At 47.1% G+C, this 16,116-nt stretch overlaps 1 protein-coding gene across 1 annotated transcript in view; it reads left to right on the plus strand.

The window, feature by feature from the left end:
• Positions 1–15,120, plus strand: part of HIP1 (huntingtin interacting protein 1) — a 139,193-nt gene extending 124,073 nt beyond the window's left edge. The window contains exons 23-31 of the mRNA XM_053669419.1: positions 3,290–3,400; positions 4,311–4,369; positions 4,780–4,873; positions 6,118–6,218; positions 6,469–6,574; positions 7,338–7,461; positions 7,922–7,983; positions 10,113–10,221; positions 10,953–15,120. Coding sequence (XP_053525394.1) covers positions 3,290–3,400; positions 4,311–4,369; positions 4,780–4,873; positions 6,118–6,218; positions 6,469–6,574; positions 7,338–7,461; positions 7,922–7,983; positions 10,113–10,221; positions 10,953–11,005 — 819 coding nt within the window. The 3' untranslated portion in view covers positions 11,006–15,120. The remainder of the gene's footprint in view (positions 1–3,289; positions 3,401–4,310; positions 4,370–4,779; positions 4,874–6,117; positions 6,219–6,468; positions 6,575–7,337; positions 7,462–7,921; positions 7,984–10,112; positions 10,222–10,952) is intronic.
• The last annotated feature ends 996 nt before the right edge of the window (positions 15,121–16,116 follow it).

Below are 16,116 nucleotides of genomic sequence, written 5' to 3' on the forward strand. Positions count from 1 at the left end.
GATCTGATTATGATTTCTCATTTGATAACAAATACCATATTATGTAACATGACGTGCAAGGGCCTTCAGAGCCTGGACCCCTTTCTGGGCTCCTCTCGCACCTTCCCTTCACCTTGCAGTTGGTGGCCGGCACTGCAGCGTGCCTCCTTTCCTGCCTGCTTTCCCCCAGTGAGTCCTCAGAGGTAGAGCCCCTCTTTTCTTCATGCTCTATTCCTGGTCCTTGACAGAATATCTGGCCGGTGGTCAGCACCCCACAAATGTTTAATGTACACACAGAGCAAACCAGATACAAAGATGGGTCAGAAGGGGAAGGAAGGTTCCTGCTGGGGAGAAGGGGGCAATGAGGTGGAGAACCTGGGAGGCCTGAATAAAGGACTGTGGACAGCAGTGAATTGCTAACCTCCCTTTCTTAGGGTGACATAATCATGGTGGTAGTTTGGTCTTATTAAATTACTGTGGCAGCCTAGGCAGCATTAACACAGTCTGCCTTTCGTTGGAGATAAAGCACTTCCCCAACACAGTGCAGAATTGAGAAATCGCTGTGCACGTGCAAAGCACGCAGGACACCGTGAGGGATACAAATGAAAGCAAAGCAAAGTGTGATAGAAAGATCATAGGCAGGTTTCCTTCCTGGCACTAGGGGCTACCAGATATTTAGAGGCTCTTCCCAGAATAGGATGTGAAAAGTGCTGAATAAAATTTGGAAAATATGTGTAATTGAACCTGAACTGGCTAGAGACAGAGGACACTCGAGGATGCTGGCATAGGCAGACAGGGCTCGCCTCTTCCCACAACCACGTGAAAATTGCAACTAAAACAATTGAACAGCCATCACTCAGAACCATCAGAAATCAAGTTGAATGGGAGTCTGACAACCACAGAACTAAATTACATCCATCCAGACGGGTAGGAGGGGTAGAGCCATGGCCTGGGCTGGTCTTACACCCACATGTGGTGGGTAAAAATTCAGGAGGGATATCTGTCAACAATTGAATGTAAAAATCAAATTAAGCAAATGAAGAACGACAGAGACAGAATTGTGGATACGGAGAGCGTGTTAATGGTTGCCAGACAGGAAGTGGATACGCGGGAAGGGGTGAAAAGAGGAGGTGATTAAGAAGTATAGATAGGTCGTTACAGAACAGCCATCGGGATGTACAGTACAGCATAGGAAATGGAGCAGCCAAAGAACTTACACATGCGATCAGTGGACATGGACAGTGGTGGGGGGATTGCCTGAGGGAGTTGAGCGCTGGGTGGAGGGGGGCAAAGAGGGAAAGATTGAGACAACTCTAATAGCAATAATAATAGAATTAAAAAAAATAAAAACTGGTTCTCAAAATCAGAAACCAAAAGAATACCAGAGCCAGTGTCTGTCCATCTCTGGTGACCTAGAGTTTGGATTTGAATGGGCCACACATACAGAGGAGAATAAGAAACAAAACCTAAGTCTAAGTAGGATTAAAGATTGGAATGGGGAGCCTTCCCCAGAAAGGAAGTCTGAAGTGAATAGGGAAAAAAATCCTCCCCTCATATGGAAGATCTCGTCGTAACCTTGACCTGTTGAGACAGCAAACATGGCTGCCTAGAGAATTCCTTTCCGTGGATTCAGGTTCAAATCTCATACTTAACCTGTGTGGCCTAAAGACTCCAAACAGGAAATTAAGCTTAAAGCCTAAGGTTGGTAGGAGCCCAGATACCTGGCAGAAATAGACCCCAGTTGTCTGAGGGAATACACTCGGGTTCTAAACCTCAAAGAAGTGTCATAGACAGTCCAAGTAAGTTCACAGTAACTGTTTGACACATTAAAGAACTTTTTAAAAGGTATTAAAAGTGTGATATGGAATAAGAGTTTCAAACATAACCAGATAGATTTAAAAAACAACCATGGGACTTCTGGAAATGAAAAATATATATAATCACTGAAAGTAATAATTTTAAGATATACAGAGTCAATAGTGAGTTAAAACAAGACTGAAGGAAGAATTAGTGAACTGGATGATGGCACTGAAGGGATACACAGAATATGACACAGGTTTTATAAGCTGGAATGTGAAGATTTCAGATAGAATGTTTCACCCCCAGGAACATATTGTTAGTTCAGCGCAAATAAAGACTTTCCTTCTACAACTTCCCGTTCCCAACATTCTGTATGTGAGAGTCATCCATACAGATATATTCGTTTTCACATCTCTGTCATGCTCCATTGCATGAATATTGCTTAATTTCTCTATCTTTTCTCTTGTTGATGGACATTTGGGTTATTTCCAGTTTGGGGCTGTTACAAATGTGTCACTGTGATCATCCTTCTACACGCCTCCTGGTGCATGAGTGCAAGAGTTTCTCTACAGTTTGTACATCTAGGAATCAAATGACTCTAGGATGACTTTCACACACAGAATGCTACATGAAGAAGCAAGTCATAGAAAATATATACAGTACGGTTCCTTTTAATAAAGACCAAAATGCAAAAAAAAATTAACACTGTATTGTTTAAGGATGCACTTTTATGGAGTTAAAAAAAAGACATTGTGCGCATTCTCCTGAACTCTGTGCTTACCTTGGTGTGAGGAGCAGGGAGGGAGGGGGATGGAATCAGGGCAGGATGCAAAGGAGATTTCAAAGGTACTAATAATGTTTCTTAAGCTATTTCTTAAGTTGGGTAACATGGGTCATTTTCTTATTCTTTAAATCATTTGTATCTATTTTACACACTTGTATTTATAACACATAATATTTTAAAACAATCATGAGCCATTGGACCTGAGTTCCAATCCCTGCTTCACCATTTTTTAGCAGTGTAACTGTGTTCAAAGCATTTGATCTCGGAGCCTGGGCTTCCCACCTGTACAGCAGGAGCAGGAACTGCCTTGCCCCATTGCTGTGGGAAGTTACATAAGGGGCAGTCTGTCCACTGGGAAGACATTGTCTGCATTTGAAGAGGTTTTTTTTAACATATCCTAAGCAGCAAACACAGTCAACATGGTGCAGCTGTGGGGTTAGGGTCCAAGCAGCAGAAACCGAACCGCTTTGTGGGGTTAACCAGGGTTGGCCTCCCAGAATGAGGTGGGCTCTGAGTGACGGTGGAGAGGGCAGGGCATAGGCTCCAGGTTCACGTGGTAGAGAGTCCAGACAAGGCCTATTAGGGGTGCCCATCTGTGGCTTGCAGAAGTGGGTTATGTGGTGGGGATCCTCCTACCTTCTGCCATTGTGTGAGGATTACAGGTCTGCCACAGGAGAAGAGAGAGGAGGTCAAAGGGTCATTTCAGCCCTTGTGATCTGTTCACAGGAACTCCTGCCCAGGGGTCTGGACATCAAACAGGAAGAACTAGGAGACCTGGTGGACAAGGAGATGGCTGCTACTTCAGCCGCCATTGAAACTGCTACAGCCAGAATAGAGGTATGGCAGTGTCTGGCGATCTAAAGTGGTGTCCTTGCAGCTACCCTTTGGCAACATTTCCTGTGGGATGTATTTTAGTCATTCATTAGGGCTTCAGAGGCCCCCTATAAAAATAAACCAGAACCTGAACTCACCAGGATCTCTGAGGGATAAGAAATGAGAAAGTCCTCACTAAGAGAAGGTGAGCAGTTTCCTCAAGGGTTGCATATTTGCTGCCAGGCCATCCTGCATTCAGGTTTCAGATTGACCAACCACTTACTAACCGTATTCCTTCTGACAAGTCACAGTAGCCTAGCTAAGATTCCGATTTCACTGTGATAGGATGTCGATAGTAAAAGCACCTACCTCAGAGGGACGTTGTAAGAATTAAATGAGATAATGCACATCTCGCCATGGCCAGTGTGGCTCATTCGGTTGGAAAGCTGTCCCATACACCAGAAGGTTTTGGGCTCGGTCCATAGTTGGGGCACACATGAGAAGCCACCAATCGATGTTTTTCTCCTTCACATCGGTGTTTCTCTCTCTCCCCCCACTCTTCCCCTTTCTGAAATCAGTAAGCATGTCCTCGGGTGAGGATTACAAAAGAGAGATAATGCCCACCTCTCGCAGTGCTAGGCACTCAGTATATGAGTACCTGCCTCCTGGGCCTAGTACCCGCTGCCCCTCCTGACATGGTGCCATAGCTCAGAGTTTTGTGCACATCAGCCCGGGGGCCAGGACTTCAGGACGCTGACAGTAGAGCCCGCCTGCTGGAGCTGCCTCCCACTGAGTAGAATGGAAGTCCAGGTGTTTTCCCTGATTCTCGCAAGGATGTGGCTGGCCCTTCTAGATCTGGGTATTGGAGTGTAGTAGGACACCAGTGGTTCTCAGTACCTGTGACGTCTTAAGAAACCTTGCTTCTTTTTAACAGGAAATGCTCAGCAAATCTCGAGCAGGAGACACAGGAGTCAAATTGGAGGTGAATGAAAGGTCAGTCTGAACAGCACAATGGCACGTAGGTGGTCAGGTGGGCCTGGCCTGCACTGGATTATACCAATTAGAGTAGAACGTTGGCACCCGGGGGAAGGTCGAGTCTATGTTATTGTTGGTAACAGTTTAGTGATGGTGATAGAAACGCTGTTGCGTTATAGAGGAAAAGAAACCCCCAAGAATCCTCACTTAGCTCTTCCTTATGAAGAAGATCCACGACCAAGTCTCCTTGTTCCTCTGCCTTTCCTTCAGGGCTTCACCTGGGGAGCGTTTCCTGCCTTATTTCCCATTCTGAGTTTGCCTGCGTTTAGAAATGAAAAAGAGAACAATTTTCTTCATTGTTGGTCTCTGCTTTGTATCCCTCACCTTTTTTAAAATCTTGTTTGTTTGTTTGTTTGTTTGTTTTGCAGGATTCTTGGATCTTGTACCAGTCTAATGCAAGCTATTCAGGTCCTGATTGTAGCCTCAAAGGACCTCCAGAGAGAGATCGTGGAAAGCGGCCGGGTAAGCGCGGGTGAGGGCCCGTGGACAGGGAGAACAGAACGGACACTAGTTGCAGATTCCCAGCTCACTGAGAGGCTAAGTCTGCATAATATACTTGTCCACATTGAGTGAAATCTGTATGTGCTGTTGTCTCATCCTGCGTGTCCATCTGAGGGCACAGCTGCCACCCCTTGGGTGTCAGCAGGCATCATGGAAAGAAGCTGGACCACTGCCAAGTTGCCAGAGACCAGCCAGCCCCTGCTTCTGGCTACTGGCTTGTTAGCCCGGGCAGACACCACTGGAACCTGCTGTGGAAACCCAGTGTGCATTGCAAGCCTGGGCCCTTGCTAGAGGACCTGGGAGCTTTTGAAAACTAGGCAGATTGGACGAGCAACCTGGTGCTAACTTGCACAGTGGGCTCCACTGTGTCTCTTTGCAACAGCAGCCAACTCACAGTGGTTCACGGACTGTGCCTCAGTCTCTCGTTGACTTCAGCGCTTTGATTTTCTCACTCCTTTGCTGGCATTATTGCCACCTTGTGTTTTCTCGTATCCCTGGCACAGCTGGACTCAAGAGACAAAGGGCCAGGGACAGTTTACGGGCCTGAAAACAATCATATAAAGAATGAAGCTCTCTCTGCTTTGGTGCTGCTTTTTATCAGTCTAAGAGGTGATATTTTTGGTTTCCAGAAATAGAAAGAGGGACTGAGCAAATAGTATCTGCAGATTCTCAGACTATCTGACACTTTCAAAGCATAAATACATTTTAAGAAAACTAAAAAACCCAAGTAGAAATAGTTTTTTAAAATTATTCACTGTATACTCTCTTCTTTTGGCAAATCATGGAGAGCAGCTAGACTCTTCTGAATTTGTTACTTATAAGTACACATTTTATACATATATAAAAATATATATATTACCTTTATACTATATAAACACACACACACACACACACAATGCGGAAATATAATAGAAATTCTGGGTTTGGGAGTCAGAAGAACCTAGGGTTTACTTCCATTTATTTCCTGCATGACCTTGGTTGGGAAAAGTATTTTTGCTTCTCAGAATCTTACTTTTCTCATCTGTAAAATGGGAATAATAATGCATGCCCCTCAGAGTAACTATGAAGCTATCTATGAGGATACATACACACTCACACATATGTGCATATTTACATGCATGTGCATGCATATGCATGTGTGTATGTACCTGGCACATAGTAGGCAATCCATAAAAGGTAACTATTACTGTTTCTCACTTCCCTAGGGCACAGCATCCCCTAAAGAGTTTTATGCCAAGAATTCTCGATGGACAGAAGGACTCATCTCAGCCTCCAAAGCTGTGGGCTGGGGAGCCACTGTCATGGTGTGAGTATCTTTCGGTCCCTGTGTTCCTCACCCCCACCTCCATTCCGTTGATCCATCCCAGAGAATACTAAGGGGAAAAAAACATCGCCCCTAGAAACGCACTGTTGATAAAGAGGGATCCTGGATCTCCTGGGGCAGCACAGGGGCAAGGCTGGCAGGGTGATGGGGTGGCCCAGAGGTAGGATCGTAAGGGGCTGCAGCTCTGACTTCAACAATGACAAAGTCCGTCTTGTCCTTTCCTGACTGTCAGTGATGCAGCCGATCTGGTGGTACAAGGCAGAGGGAAGTTCGAGGAGCTGATGGTGTGTTCCCATGAAATCGCTGCTAGCACAGCCCAGCTCGTGGCTGCATCCAAGGTATGACCCATGTCGGACTCCCCGGGATACTACGAGGCCTGGCTAGGTTAGGGATACTTGGACTAAGGAGCAGCTCCAGGAACAGATGGTTTATCCAGGGACCAGTGGGTTATGTCCCAAATTAAAATTCTGATTCTCAAGGGTCCCCTACCACCTCTCCCTGAAAGCCTTTCATCTGTCAGCAACAAGCCCTTCTACCCAGCTCACAACATATTCTCCTCCTGGTTGTCTTCACTTGGTTACAAGGGGCCTCTGAGGGTCCCAATGGTGCCAACCTCTGATAAGCAATCGCAGCATTCCAGGAGCTCTCAAATAAGGAAGGAGTTGGAGCAGCCGGGTGCAGGCCTTCCACAGCCAGCGTTGGCCTCTCCTCAAGCATCTCCAGATTTGAACCATTGCCCAACTAATCCTAATGCAAAAGCTTGTCACCAAAATCCTTCCGTGAGTTTTATAGTATCCCGGGGAAGTGTTCTCTTATCATCCTTATTCATTTTTATCTCAAATCAGTTTTCACAATGGGAACACTTCAACAAAATACCAGATAAAGCTGGAGTTTGAGGCCCTCAAACAAGCAGATAAGCCAGGGATCATCTCTTAGATTAACGACGTGCCAGGAGCTGAGCCCCCAGGCAGCAGTCTCGGAGAGGCTGACGGTAACTGCAGTGGATCCACGTCCAGTTGTCAGGAACCGTCGGTCCGGCTCTGACTCAGTCCTTGCCACCACTCTGTGTCGTGTGAACCTAGACATGCTTGGTTCCGGCAGGTGAAAGCTGACAAGGACAGCCCAAACCTGGCCCAGCTGCAGCACGCCTCCCGCGGGGTGAGCCAGGCCACTGCTGCAGTCGTGGCCTCGACCATTTCTGGCAAATCACAGATTGAGGAAACAGGTAGCCTTTCAGAAGCATTGCTTTTTCTTACCCATCCAATTTAGCTATTCTCTACATTCTCTGTGATCCCAATTTCCCACAGGTCTGTTTTCAAACTCTTTACTTTCCATCTTTTTGCATAAATACTTATTTTCCCATAAGAAGGGACACTGCACAAGCATGCTGTTCATATCACTACAGTGACATACCTTTAGATAGATTTTCCATTTATCCATTTCTCTGAATTCAAAGAAATGCGTCTACAGGCCTGGCTGCCTGGTGGGGAGGGTGGAGGGTGGGAGTTCTGACCCTGATTACCTGTCACTGCGTCTTTCTTCCTGTCCATCCCCTGCAATGGGCACACACATGCTAGTAAATAGCAAACCAAGCATTTCATTAGAGCATTGGCATCGGCCACCTCCTAGGCGGGACTCAGCCTGGGGTATTATCTGACAAGAATTTCTCGCTTCCATCCTGGCAGACAACATGGACTTCTCCAGTATGACGCTGACCCAGATCAAACGCCAGGAGATGGACTCCCAGGTACGAACTCCTTCTCTAAGTCTAGCCAGTTTTATGACTTATGATAACAATCCCAAATATTATTCCCATCGTGAGAAGCCAGTGAGAGAGAGACTTGGAGGGGAATGAACTCAGATGTACCTTTTGGCCCAAGAATAAATGGTGCTGGAAGAGGCAGTGGACGGGAAGCAGGTCGATTACTAACGATGAGAATCTTAACTCTTGCCCACTAGCCTTGGACTTGTGTCCCCGAACCTGACATCCTTCTCCTAGAATTACTAGTCATCAGTCCTGGGGTAAAGTCCACATTAAAACTTAAAAATCTATGGATGGATCCCAAAGGAGGTATCTTATTGGAAAGTGATGTGGTGAGATTTCTGTGTAAACATTGAAAAAACAGCTCAAGCCTGAGTCTCCTCTACCTACACTCTCTTGTTTAGTGGTCTCAACCAATCCCTCTTGACTTTAAATACCACCGGTGTGCTGATGAACACCAGTTGCTCTCCCCGGCCTCCATCTCCCTGAGCTCTGCACTTGTACAGCCGCTGACATGCCATCTCCATTTGATGTTCAGTAAGCGTCTCAGACTTAATCTCCAAAACAGGGTCTTGGTTTCCCTCTTCCCTGGTTCTGTCTCAGTAAATGGCATCACCACCACCCACCCGGGTGCTGAGCCCCAAATCTAGCAGTCATCCTTGGTTCTTGTCTCCCTGGCCCTCTACACCCAGTGCAGGGAAGGTCTTGTCAACTCAAAATCTCCAAATGATAGCCTCGATCAACCTTCCGAGTATTTTCCACCTCCCTGACCTAGTCTAAGCTGCCATCGTCTCCCTCCTGAGCTACTGCAAAAGCAGCTTAACCATAATATATATGCGTCTGTCTTTCACAATAACCCTGTGCTGGGGCCAGTGGATAGTGGGAGGGAGAGCAGGGACAAATATTGCTGAGCCAAGCGGGGCCGTGAGTTGACGGATGGACAGTGGAACCAGGTGGAAGGCACATGATGGGGTTTGTTGCACCAGTCTCCATCCTTCTGTATTTGTTTCACATTTCCCATAATAAAAAGTTTAAAATGCTTGTTTTAAACTTTTAAAAAAAAGGAAGCATCTAACTGGGCCTACTTATTTCCACCTTTGCCCCTCTAAAGTTCGCTCATTCTCCACACATTTTAAAAACATAAGTGACAGCATGTTACTTCCCCACTTGAAATCTTCCAATGGCTTCTCTTGTACTTAGAGTAACATCCACATTTCCGACCCCGGCCTGTGTGGGTAGCATGATCCGTACCTGCTTCTCCAGCCTCCTCTCATGGCCCTCGCCCGCTCCCACGCGTCAGTCTTCCTGTTCTCCCACACCTCGAGCCCACTCCTGCCTTAAAGTCCGCTTCCTTGACTGGAATATTGTCCCCCAGTAATCTGAATAGCTGATCTCCTATGGTCATTTAGGTTTCAGCTCCAAAGCTATTTCATTTTCTGACCATCCTTGGTATTGATCCCATCACCTTGTGTCATTTTCTTGACGATCTGACCTTTTCTTCTTTGCTAGTTTGTCTCTTCCCCTGGCAAGGTAAGCAGGGACCTCATCTGTAGATGCACCACTGTGTGTGTCTTCAGCACCTACAGCAAGGCCTGGGTTGCATGATGGGTGCTCAGCAAATATTTCTCAAATAATTAATAACTAAAATTAATGAGGAGTACAGACAGACAAAAGCAACTCACCTTTAGTGAGATCATGCCTGTATAATAATAACCCCAAGTTGCACCAACCCCTCAGAGACGCCAGAACCATCATATTTGGTTCCTGCCTCAACTCCCAGGGAAATGGGCTCGAAGGGTTATGACTGGATAAGCCAAACATTGCAGTTGTTTTTAGACGGTGATTTATCAGAAGAAATTAAGATAAGCTCTAACTCCCTTTCAGGCTTTTGGACTATAAGGCATCATTCATTTCTAGTAGAGGGTCCTAGTGAAAAGACAGGTGGAACAGAGAAATGAATGAGAGGGCAGAGAAATTAGAGCAGAGATGAGGTTGAGAACTGGGTGAGCTATGGAATAATGTGGAAGAAAACAGGAACATGGAGAGAAGGGAATGGGTCAAAATAAGACAGTTCTCAGATTGCTGCTCAAAAGAAAATTCCACTTTCCCCACAGGTTAGGGTTCTGGAACTAGAAAATGAACTGCAGAAGGAGCGTCAGAAACTGGGAGAGCTTCGAAAAAAGCACTACGAGCTGGCCGGCGTTGCGGAGGGCTGGGAAGAAGGTAAGCCTCTCTGAGGACTTGCACTAGCCCACGGGGGGGGGGGGGGGGGCCATGTGGGGAGAGCTTTCCCTGGAATGTAACACAATGAGTAGCCCTTTGTGCTTCTCATTGGAAGGTCAGTGACTTTCCTACTTTCTCTGTACTCACAGAGCATGTTTTCGGTTATAAATAACCTATAAGCCCCAAACCGGGATAAATTGTGAATTGAAAGCTTTCGTTGTCACCTTTCAAGATCTTAATGTTGACCAGTGGTAACAGTGACTGGTTTGCGCTCCAGGAGTTTAGTGTGTGGCCAGCCTGGAGTTGAACAGGGAATGAATGAATCATCGTCAGGGAAGATCCAGCAGCCAAGGGCAAATGAATTACAAGGCCCTGACTGTAGAGCCAGCCATGGCAGCAACAGCCAAAAGATAGGAAGGGTCAGGAGCTAGGAATAGCATGGAGCAAGTCATGTTTGGCTCACCAGCCCAGAGACCCTCTGTTGCTCGGACTCTTGAGTGCTGCTTTTCCACATGTCCATGGTGACCAACTTGATTACAACCAAGATGGCTGATTCTTGTTAGACTTGGCTGGCTCTCATGTAACCCAGTCATTTCTGGACATGTTACTTAGGGACTGGATGATTACAATGATCATGTTCTTTAGAGCCCAACATGGTGGCAGTTTTGACTAACTGAATGTGTGCATGCAGGAGGAGGTATGAAACATGAATGGTTGTTGCTGTCTTTTAGGAACAGAAGCATCTCCACCTGCACTGCAAGAAGCAGTAACCGAAAAAGAATAGAGCCGCACCGACACCCCACACGTCACAGTGTAAATCTCGATTGGCCCTTTTGTGTGCGTTATTCCCCACCACAGACTGAACCCCTGGAGTTGCAGCGGTGGCCACACCACTCCCATTGTCCAGTGCTCAGGACCTGCATGGCCTTCCAAAGACTCCCTCCACAGTGATGCCCTTTGTGTCAGAACCCGTGATCTGTGTTCTTTCCCCACCTCCCTGGTATCCAGAGAGGATGGGAATAGGGCCACCCCCACAGAGAAGACTTCCCTCCCAGTCCTTCCTGTGGTTTTAGCCTTAAACAATTGGTGTCCTTGTCCTAGGGGCTGTGGTGGCTGTGGTGGCTGTGGTTGAGGGCCTGCGGAGGGAAGGTCTTATGCATTTTCTTTTCTCTTTTCTTCTCAGTCTTTTCAGTTTCATCACTTGCACAAACTTGTGAGCATCAGAGGGCTGGTGGATTCCAAAGCAGGACACTACCCTGGGTCTGTGCAGAGTCAGAAGGACAGGAGGAGTGTCCTGGCTGAGAATGCCAAGGCAGCACTCCCCCTCTTTTTGGCAGTTCCATGGATTCCCACTTGCTGCTTATGGTGATTGGTTGGGTTTGGGGTTTTCTTTTTTCAAGTTTCGCTCACATAGCCAACTCTCCCAAAGGGAACACCCCTGAGGCTCTGAGCTCCCAGGAGCCCCTGACCACAGCAGTTAACAGCAACGGTGCTGCTCAGGCTCTACCTTGGTGCTCCCATCAGCCTCCATGCTGAGTATCCTGCTGAGTGTGGGTCAGCTGAGGCCACTCCCCAGGGTCGGGCGGAGCTGCTGAGCCACAGCTTTCCTCCAAAGGCAGAAGTGGAGGGAGTGCCTTTCCTTCCCAAAGCTGGAGCCCAGCTGAAAGCCTCTGCCCACCTTCACAAATGAAAAGGCCACAGAAAGAGGGAAAGGAGGGGTACACACAGCCCAGGTCTTCAGGAGACGCCTTTCTTGGGAACTCCTTGTGACCAGGCTGGAAAACCTTATCCCATGCTTGAATGGAGCTGGTGAGATAGCCACACCTCTTTCCCCAGAATGAATTTTCCTTGGCACCTCCCTTCAGACCCAGGCAGGGCCCCAAGAGGGAGTTTGTGAGGGGTTTTCAATTCCTTTCTCCAAATGTCTGCCTGCCTTTGGTATCCTCTTGAATCTGAAGAAGCTAGTTCCATGTTCTACCTAATGACCAACCCAGAAGATCAGGCAAACTTTCTCCCAGTAGGAAAGAACCCTGTGCTTGGCTAGGTTCCTTTAATATTTATTACTAACCTCCATTAAGCAGCAGCAGCAGCAGCCTACAAAAAGACGCTTGGAGCAATCAGGATTTCCGGTGTGACTATAACAAGGCTTGCATTGCTGCCCTGTACATCAGTCTTCAAGAATCGGAAACAAGGCCAAGATGCCATCCCAGTTTGTCACCGGTTTGGATCATGAAGCAAGCAAGGCTCCTCAGAGTTTCTGGGGCAGGGAAAACAAAAGGGGGAGCGTGGCTCCGTTCCATTCTAGCCACATGTCCCAGGCCCTCACTGCCCTGTGGACAGGATGAGGGTATGTCAATACCCTTATAGAGACGGGCAGCCCGGCAGCACTCCTCCACCTCCAGATGGACCCCAGCATTCAAGTGACCTTTCGATCTTGGACAAACAATGTCTTCCTTATCTGTAGCAACTCATAGGTAGCAGCCAACAAGCACTTCCCAGGACCTGTCCCGAAGGAACATTGTACATGTGGCTTGTGACAGGTTGTGAGACTCCTATTTGATCACTGTGAATCAACCCCCTCCCTCCTCCCTAAACATCCCCCAGACTCTGTCTCTGCGTTCTCTAAGTAGGGCGCTCAAAAAACTGTCTCCCTGTAGCTCAGATGATGAGACTCAGATGTGTGATCTCCACTGCAGGCTAAAGAGGGTTCAGTAGAAACAGGGTGCTCACGTTTAGCGCTTCTTCGTGCTCAGCGTTTTCCCATCCGACGCTCAGGAGTGGTGTGCGGCATCCCGGGCCCACTTGTGCCAATTAAGCCAATCAGTGTAGATCAGTATTTCCAAAGGTGGTTAGTCCTCATTTTCAGAATCTCATCCGTTCAAACAGTTGGGGTCACCAGTTGGGGGGAAAGTCTAGAAGTATACTGGGCCAGATTAGGACTGAAAATCACTCCCTCTTGAAAAGAAGCCACAATAATTTAAAAAATCTTCATGGGTTTAGCCAGTAATGAAGCCATGAAGAAAGCACTTGAAATGGAGCACAGGCTCCATCAGTCTTGTGTGAGGCAGTACCTGTCACGTAATTCCGTCCACCGTTGCTCAGGTTCAAAGCTAGCCCATTCTCTAGCCAGAATCAAATCGCCCTGTCTTGGCTCTTCTAAGAATGAGTGTGATACACCTTGATGAAAACAAATCATATCCTGAGGCTAAAAGTGAACCTCACAGCCTTTTAAATTAGTCACCGAGCGTCATCAGAGACTGGAGTCTCATGGGTCAGTGTAAATGGGTCATGAGAGGACAGCAGCAAAAGGCTGGCTTGAGATTGGCCAGAGGCTGAAAGGCAGCCACATCTGTTGTTTAATTTTGTAATATGGTGCTCTAATACTCTAGAATAAGGATGTGTGTGTACATAATAAGGAAAAAAAAAGACCTTTTGTGGGGTTATTTTATATCTGGACAAGGAGTTTAAATTAGACTATAGTTGAGATTGGTCCCTAGGATCCCACCTAAATATGAGTCCCTATCGCTGTGGCCAGAATTCAAAACATTGCCCAGGGCATTCTTTCTTGGAAGTGTTTGAGCTGTTGCATCAGACGCCAAGTACCACAGGGTCACAGGTGCATGTTTTTGGGTCGGGTTGCTATGCTTGGACTCCGGGAGCTGGCCCTGAGTTTGCACCCAGGAAGTGCTCACTTGTTGCCAGCTCCTCAGTCTAGAGCAGCAGTTTCTCAGCCGGCATGCCGTAAGAATTTTTAAAATGGGCAATACCTGACTAGCCCTCTTTTCCCTTAGATTGTCATATTAAAAAATGACAACAGCCAACACAGCAATAGCTGACTGGTGTGGATGCCCTCACTTGAACCATAAATAGGGTTGCATCTTATTGGTCACATCGCATAATGTTGCATCTTCAGTTCTTGGTACCAGAAATCCTTATACACAAGTCTGGCACTGCATCTGATTTTCTAAAGTCACTTTGGAGCAAAAAGAGTAGGTAATTACTTTTCAGGGGGGTGGGGATAAATCAAAATTATACCTATTTTTTGTCAGATGAGCAAAAAATATATTTTTTGGTGTGTTGCAGAATTTTAGTAGCTTATGTGTGCCACGAGATGAAAAAGGTTGAAAATCACTGGTCTAGAGGGGTCCTCTGGCTCCACTTACCCTGGTCTTGAATTACTTGTAAAGTTCTTGCCACCTTCTGCCACCTTTCCAAACCTCTGAAATCCCTCTTGCCAACGGAAGCCTTCAGTGCTGGCATTGGCCTGCGACCAGATCAGCGTTGCCCTCTCCCCACACCGTCTGCCGGAGACCGCACTGCCTGCCATATAGACCACCACCACCACAGGCCTGCGGGCCCTCGGCTCAAGTCCATGGTCTCCCGGGTGCAGACCAAATAAGGATCAGCAACCCACAGTGGTGGCCCAGCCTTTCACCCCAGGAGCCAAAGCAACATGAAACCATTGGTTAGATGCCATTGGGTTCGATTCTGAGAGTAGATCATTTCCAGACAGATCTTTCAGGTGACCCTCAACTACCTCAGGTTTGAAGGCCCTAAATTAAGCTGATTATTCATAGGGACAAACCGAGGGGGTTCAGGTAAATCTTGGTGATAACACAATTGTCTCTAACTTTTAACTCTTTCACACTTAGGTTTGCAGGGATGGGGTTGGGTTTGTTTTTCTTTTCTGTTTTTAACCTTTCCCCCAGTTTTCCATTAGAATAGTTCTTATAAATGAATTTCATTTTTCACGGAGTGCCTACCTTCCCAGGGCAGGTAGCCACTGGCTTTTGTTCCCTTCCAACGATACTTTTATTATGGTATTAAGACCTTTCTTTGTACAAAACGTTGCATCTGTGTTTTCAATTTTTCAAATAAATATTTCAACCTGGCGATGGAGAGTAGCAGTGATAACTGACCAAACAAAGTGGTTTTAAGGTCATGGGTTCATTAAATCCACTTAAGCTCTGCATCTCTGGGAATATGTCCAAGACACATTTTCTGAAGCACTGGACTTCTGTTGCATGCCCTTTGCTGTTGTAGAGAAACTAGGTTGTGCCGTCCTCCGTACACTCGCCTCTCCCTGAGAATGATCGAAGTGCCAAAGTGGTCAGCACTATAATTGATCTGGAAGACCAGGTCTCTGCATAAAACCTGGGGCCTTAGGCTATAGATATGCCCTCCTCTGCCTTCAAGATGTAAAAGTAAACTACTGCCTTAACATCAGTGGCACAGACTTTGCTCATGGACAGAAGCTGCCAATCATGAGAAGATTCAGAGCCAACCAGTCACAGCTACCAGAGGATTTTTCAGAGGAATCTGACAGACTGGGGCTGGGTGTCCCTGGCAAGATTGTCTGCAACTTTAGGCTTGCCAGTATGTTAAGCCAAGGGGACCTGTAGGGAGGAGCTGGTCAGGTGGGTGGAGGCAAGACCTGGGGTTGGTCAGCAGAGAATGATGCAAATAATTAGAAGCAATAGAGTATATGGAGGTCAAAGAACCCGGGGAGGGCGGGGAGGGTGAGGAAAATAGTGTGGAAATCCCCCAGTAGGGAAGATGATCTGGTTAAACACAGAAGATGGGGAACACTTGCCTATGGCTGGGCTTTCTCACCATAGCAGAATGCAAAGGTGAACCTGCTCCATTTGAAGTGTCACTGATAGGCTGGGCACTTCAAGGTTACAGCTGTCTTGCAGATCAAGTGTGAGAGTCTAGAAAGCCAGACAGGTGACTGCCTTGAGCACACGGGGCCTCCATGCTTTGAAGTGTCTGGGGCGTGGGTCTGGCCTGGGCCAGCAGTGCCTTTCTCCCCTTCCAGATGTACTCCAGTCCTCAATGGCCCCCTGCACCTGCACATGGCCTTGACCAGTTGCCCCTAAGGCTCTGGTGCTCATG

The sequence above is a fragment of the Artibeus jamaicensis genome, unplaced genomic scaffold (assembly GCF_021234435.1).
Source record: "Artibeus jamaicensis isolate MK-2021 breed Jamaican fruit bat unplaced genomic scaffold, CSHL_Jam_final contig_1582, whole genome shotgun sequence".
Classification (NCBI taxonomy): Eukaryota; Metazoa; Chordata; class Mammalia; order Chiroptera; family Phyllostomidae; genus Artibeus; species Artibeus jamaicensis.